The 4,559-nt window shown below is 54.3% G+C and overlaps 3 protein-coding genes across 3 annotated transcripts in view; 2 read left to right on the forward strand and 1 right to left on the reverse strand.

The window, feature by feature from the left end:
- Nucleotides 1-96: 96 nt before the first annotated feature.
- Nucleotides 97-1,841, forward strand: PPTG_10078 (hypothetical protein; the record flags this gene model as incomplete). The annotated part of the gene is made up of 2 exons (XM_008905321.1): nt 97-1,275; nt 1,344-1,841. The coding sequence occupies 2 exons, from the start codon at nt 97-99 to the stop codon at nt 1,590-1,592; spliced, it is 1,428 nt and encodes a 475-aa protein (XP_008903569.1). The 3' UTR covers nt 1,593-1,841.
- A 433-nt stretch (nt 1,842-2,274) lies between these two features.
- On the forward strand, nt 2,275-3,926 carry PPTG_10079 (hypothetical protein). The gene has a single exon (XM_008905322.1). It carries the CDS (start codon nt 2,325-2,327, stop codon nt 3,798-3,800), a length of 1,476 nt encoding a protein of 491 aa, XP_008903570.1. The 5' UTR covers nt 2,275-2,324; the 3' UTR covers nt 3,801-3,926.
- PPTG_22648 (hypothetical protein) overlaps nt 3,816-4,559 on the reverse strand; it is a gene marked incomplete at its 5' end in the record, with an annotated part of 6,063 nt that continues 5,319 nt past the window's right edge. The window contains one exon of the mRNA XM_008905504.1: nt 3,816-4,549. Within this exon, the coding sequence (XP_008903752.1) occupies nt 3,926-4,549 (624 nt within the window). The 3' untranslated portion in view covers nt 3,816-3,925. The remainder of the gene's footprint in view (nt 4,550-4,559) is intronic.

The raw sequence follows: 4,559 nt of genomic DNA on the forward strand, positions 1-4,559 counted from the left end.
TTTCGCTGAGTATGCTTCTCTGGTACGTAGCAAGAGGTGAAGGACATTTCGGTGGTCGTAAGCTTACGTTATTTTGTTATCGTTTTTACTTGTTAGATGGCTGCGGAAGGACGCCTGGATATTGCTGCCAAGTACGCACGCTTCCCGGATCTGAGTTGCGCGATTTTGAAGGACCGCATTTACAACGCGTACCCCACACAGGGCTACCAGCCACCTCCGTTCCCGTTCGATGTGGTTCAGGTTCAGACGCAGGCACAGATTCAGCAGCAACAGCAACAACGTCAGGCTGCTCAGCAGCAGAGAGGCTACGGTAACAAACCCGCATATGGAGCTGGAAGGAACCAGTATGGTGCTCCTGCTGCACCAACGCCAACTCCTGCCGCCGCTCCGATGCCTACGCCTGGCGCCTATGGTGGCCAAGCTGCGGGTTATCAACCGAAACAACATACACCGGCTCCGACGCCAGCTTACCCTGGCCGTCCTGGTGGCTACCAGTCGGCACCTCAGCAACCAGCATACCCGGCCACGCATGGTCTGCCTCCGCAAGCGCAGCAGCCCGGTGGATACCCCAACCAGCAGCCTGCAGGATACCCGAACCAGCAGCAGCCCGCATACCCAGGTCAGTCAACGCCGTCGCCATACCCAGGAAACGCGGCGCCGACGCCATTCCCGGGCCAATCCACAGCTTCTCCAGCGTTCCCTGGCCAAGCGCAGCAGCACCAGCCACCCCCACAGCAGCCTGGTTACACCCGTCCGCAGCAGCCAGGCTTCCCAGGCCAGCATCTGCCCCAACCAGGTTTCCCGTCAGGCCCCCCGTCGTCGTCAGGTAGCCGTCAGCAGATGTACTCAGGTCCTCCGTCTACAGGCGCACCTCACGTGTCCGGACCTTCTCCGGCGTACGGTGGTGCTCCTCGTCCCGGAACAGGCTTCGGCGCGCCACCTGCCCCAGCTTCTCCATCCATTCCTCAAGGTACGGGGATAAATCCACTTGCTGCTGCGATGGGGTCATCGCGCATTGCCAAGCCTTCTGTTGATATGAGCTCCCACCAACGCGATGGGTTCGTCAGCAGTGTGGGCAACAAGGAACTGACTCTGAAATATGGGAATGCTACCACAGCCTCTCTCTCGCCCGTTGCAAGCGCTGCCCCGAAGGTTGGCGAGTTCCCTCCGGATGTTGTGCCCGGTAGCACAGAGAACGTCGGTCCACAGGATCTCCCTATTGTAAACGCGTTCAACGACCTCGTGAGTCAACTTCAGGGCCTCCCTCTCACTATGGTACGGTGAACATCATTGCCACTGTTAAGAAGGCATGTACCTAATTAGGTATTTTGTTGTTTGTGCAGATGGAACAGAAGCAACTGCAGGAGATTCAGAAGGGCAAGGAGATCATGTTAACCAAGCTCAACATCGGCGCTTTGTCGCCCGACGTTGTGTCCCGACTGCATGAGATGGTGGCGTGCTTCGGACAGCGCGATTTTGGCAGCGCACAGACCATCTACGTGGCTCTTACGGCCTCAGATTGGGCGCAACACAAGGACTGGCTGCGTGGACTCAAGTCACTCATCCACATCTCCATGAAGCGTTTTAGATAAGCAGTCCACACAGGCGAATGTGGGTACAGGACAGTAAGCAGATACAGGTCACCAAGTGAAGTGATCGCATAGGTCCACCGTGAGCCCAATGCAGATAAAACTAGGAAGTGTTTGTGAGCCTTGTAGCTGCGTGCAGAGTCCTACTACGTACGTGTACGTAGTCGAGCGTAGAATCTATCTAGCGAGCCGCACTGTAGACGAATCTGGATGTATGCAACGAGTGGTTCGGGACCCGAATCGGGTACAGCTATCCCCTTGGACATAGTATTTCAAGTGCATGGGCACGCAACGCGAATGAAGTTCAGCGCATAGAATCTCCACAAAACACTGCACAACGCACGCCTGACAGGCGGCCTTGTCGCGTCGAAGACGCCGGAACGATACAGAATCTGCGTCATTTGTGTGCATAACCCGCCCTCATGAGACCAGTCGAGATGGAGTTGCCGCCCCCAACTCCTTCTGCCGGTCGCAGCGATAATGTCACGCAGCATACTGGATGATCGCGGAGTCGTCTTCAACTTGTTTCTGCTTCTGTCACAATTTGTGACATAACCGCGCGGGAAACGAGAGCTGCTACTGGCTAAAAATTTAATTTGATAATCTATTTAATTAAAACCCTTCATTGTAACAACTTCAACATGTGTAAGCACGATTGGCCGAATGCCGAAGTCATTCCTGAATTTGCGTGCTCGCGACTACACAAAGTTATTCTCCAAGCATCTCTACTTAGTCATGCCCGACAGCGGCGCCAAAGTGCTCACAACGGCCACGTTCAACCCCAAGGTCGTCAAGGCCGAGTACGCTGTTCGTGGTGCGCTCGTATTGCGCTCCAACGAGTACGAGAACCGCCTTGCGAACGGCGACAAATCGCTGCCCTTCGACAAGATAATCCCTTGCAACATTGGCAACCCGCAGGTGCTTAATCAGGAACCCATCGAGTTCCACCGCCAAGTGCTGGCGCTCGTCAATGTGCCAGGTCTTGTGGACCAGCCAGAGGCACAGAAACTATTCCAGCCGGACGCCATTGCTCGCGCCAAATTCTACATTGACAACATCCCGGGCGGCACTGGCGCTTATGGCCACAGCAAAGGCTCGGCTGTTGTACGTGAGGAAGTCGCACGCTTCTTACAGCGTCGTGACGGCCACCCGGCCGACCCGGAAGACATTTACCTCACAGACGGCGCCAGTCCGGCCGTACAGAACTCTCTGCTGGCTCTCATCCGTGACGAGAACGACGCCATCATGGCCCCCATCCCGCAGTACCCGCTGTACTCGGCGGCCATCGCCATCAATAACGGCACTCTAGTTGGTTACTACCTGGATGAGTCCAACGCCTGGGGTCTTGATGTCAACGAGTTGGCGCGCGCTGTGAAGGAAGCTCTTGATGCTGGCAAGACAGTGCGTGCGATGGCTGTGATTAACCCTGGCAATCCGACGGGCCAGTGTCTATCGGAAAAGAACATTAAAGAGATCATCAAGTTCTGCAAAGAGGAAAACATCCTCATCCTGGCCGACGAAGTTTACCAGGAGAATGTATACGCTGAAGGCAAGAAGTTCTTTTCGTTCAAGAAGGTGCTGCGTGATATGGGCAAGGAATACGACGATGTGGAGCTTATCTCGTTCCACTCGACGTCCAAGGGTTTCACGGGTGAATGTGGTCGTCGTGGTGGCTACATGGAGCTGGTAAACATTGACGAGGGTGCCAAGGACCAGTTCTACAAGCTCATGTCGGTGAATTTGTGCTCGAACATCGAAGGCCAGTTAATGGTGGGTATGATGACCAACCCACCGCAACCTGGTGATGCGTCGTACCAACGCTACATCGAGCAGCGTGATGGTACGCTTCACTCACTAAAACGCCGTGCAATTAAGCTCGTGAAGGCTTTTAACAATCTCGAGGGTATCACGTGCAACGAGACCGAAGGCGCGTTGTACACATTCCCGAGTATTTCGCTTCCAGCTAAGGCTGTTGAAGCCGCTAAGGAAGCGGGTATGGCGCCTGGCGCGTTCTACTGCATGCAGATGCTGGACGAGACGGGAATTGTAGTTGTGCCTGGCTCGGGCTTCGACCAGAAAGCAGGCACGTGGCATTTCCGATCTACAATTCTGCCGCCCGAAGAGGCCGTGGACGAGGTGATCGAGAAGACGGCCAAGTTCCATGCCAAGTTCATGGACAAATACCGTGAAAACATTGCTAGGACAGCTTAATGCGTGAATAAATACTGTGTCTGTTGAGCAAGCTAAGTTTCTCGGGTTAATTTGAACTAGAACGAGAGACTCAAGTGGCTAGATGAAGACTTGATAAGGTTATTTGTAAGGATCACTGATGCTTGCTAGCGTTTGGGGGTTCCTGGTATTCCAGAGGCTTTCTGCGGTCTGAGAGCGCCGTTGTCTATTGTTCCTAATCTGCTCGACGGTGCTGGTGCCAGCACCAATGTGGCACTGCTGGGCTTCGTACTACTCGACGGGCTCGTTTCACGCTTAGCTGGAGCTGACGGCCTGATAATGGGGATCTTAGTGATAACACTGGTCTCCTTAGGCAAACCGGTTCCCGAACGGGTTGGTCCGGAATTGCTCTTGCCCCCGGGGGTTATGATTTTACCCGTTGAATTCGCAACCTTGGCTGCTTGCGGCATCTTTGCGTGTCCGGGTCTAGCTGTAGCGCAGTTAGGGAGCGTTGTTATTGGCGGTGCAGGTTTGTTGGACGTTTTCGGGGCTGTCGCTTTCATTTTGCTTTGATCAGACTTCGATCCGATGCCCATTGCCAAAGCCATCGAGTTGGTTCCACCAGACATACCCCCCAATCCTCCACTCATGTTCATCGTACCTGTGCGTCCGGTGTCTTTTCCAGGCACTCTAATGATTTTGTTCACTAGGTCAAACGACTTGACTCGAGCTCGTCGGACCACTTGGCCATCTTTCCCTACAACTAAAGTGTACTCAAGCATACTTGACCACTTTGAGTCT

This window comes from Phytophthora parasitica, assembly GCF_000247585.1.
Source record: "Phytophthora parasitica INRA-310 unplaced genomic scaffold supercont2.20, whole genome shotgun sequence".
Classification (NCBI taxonomy): Eukaryota; Oomycota; class Peronosporomycetes; order Peronosporales; family Peronosporaceae; genus Phytophthora; species Phytophthora nicotianae.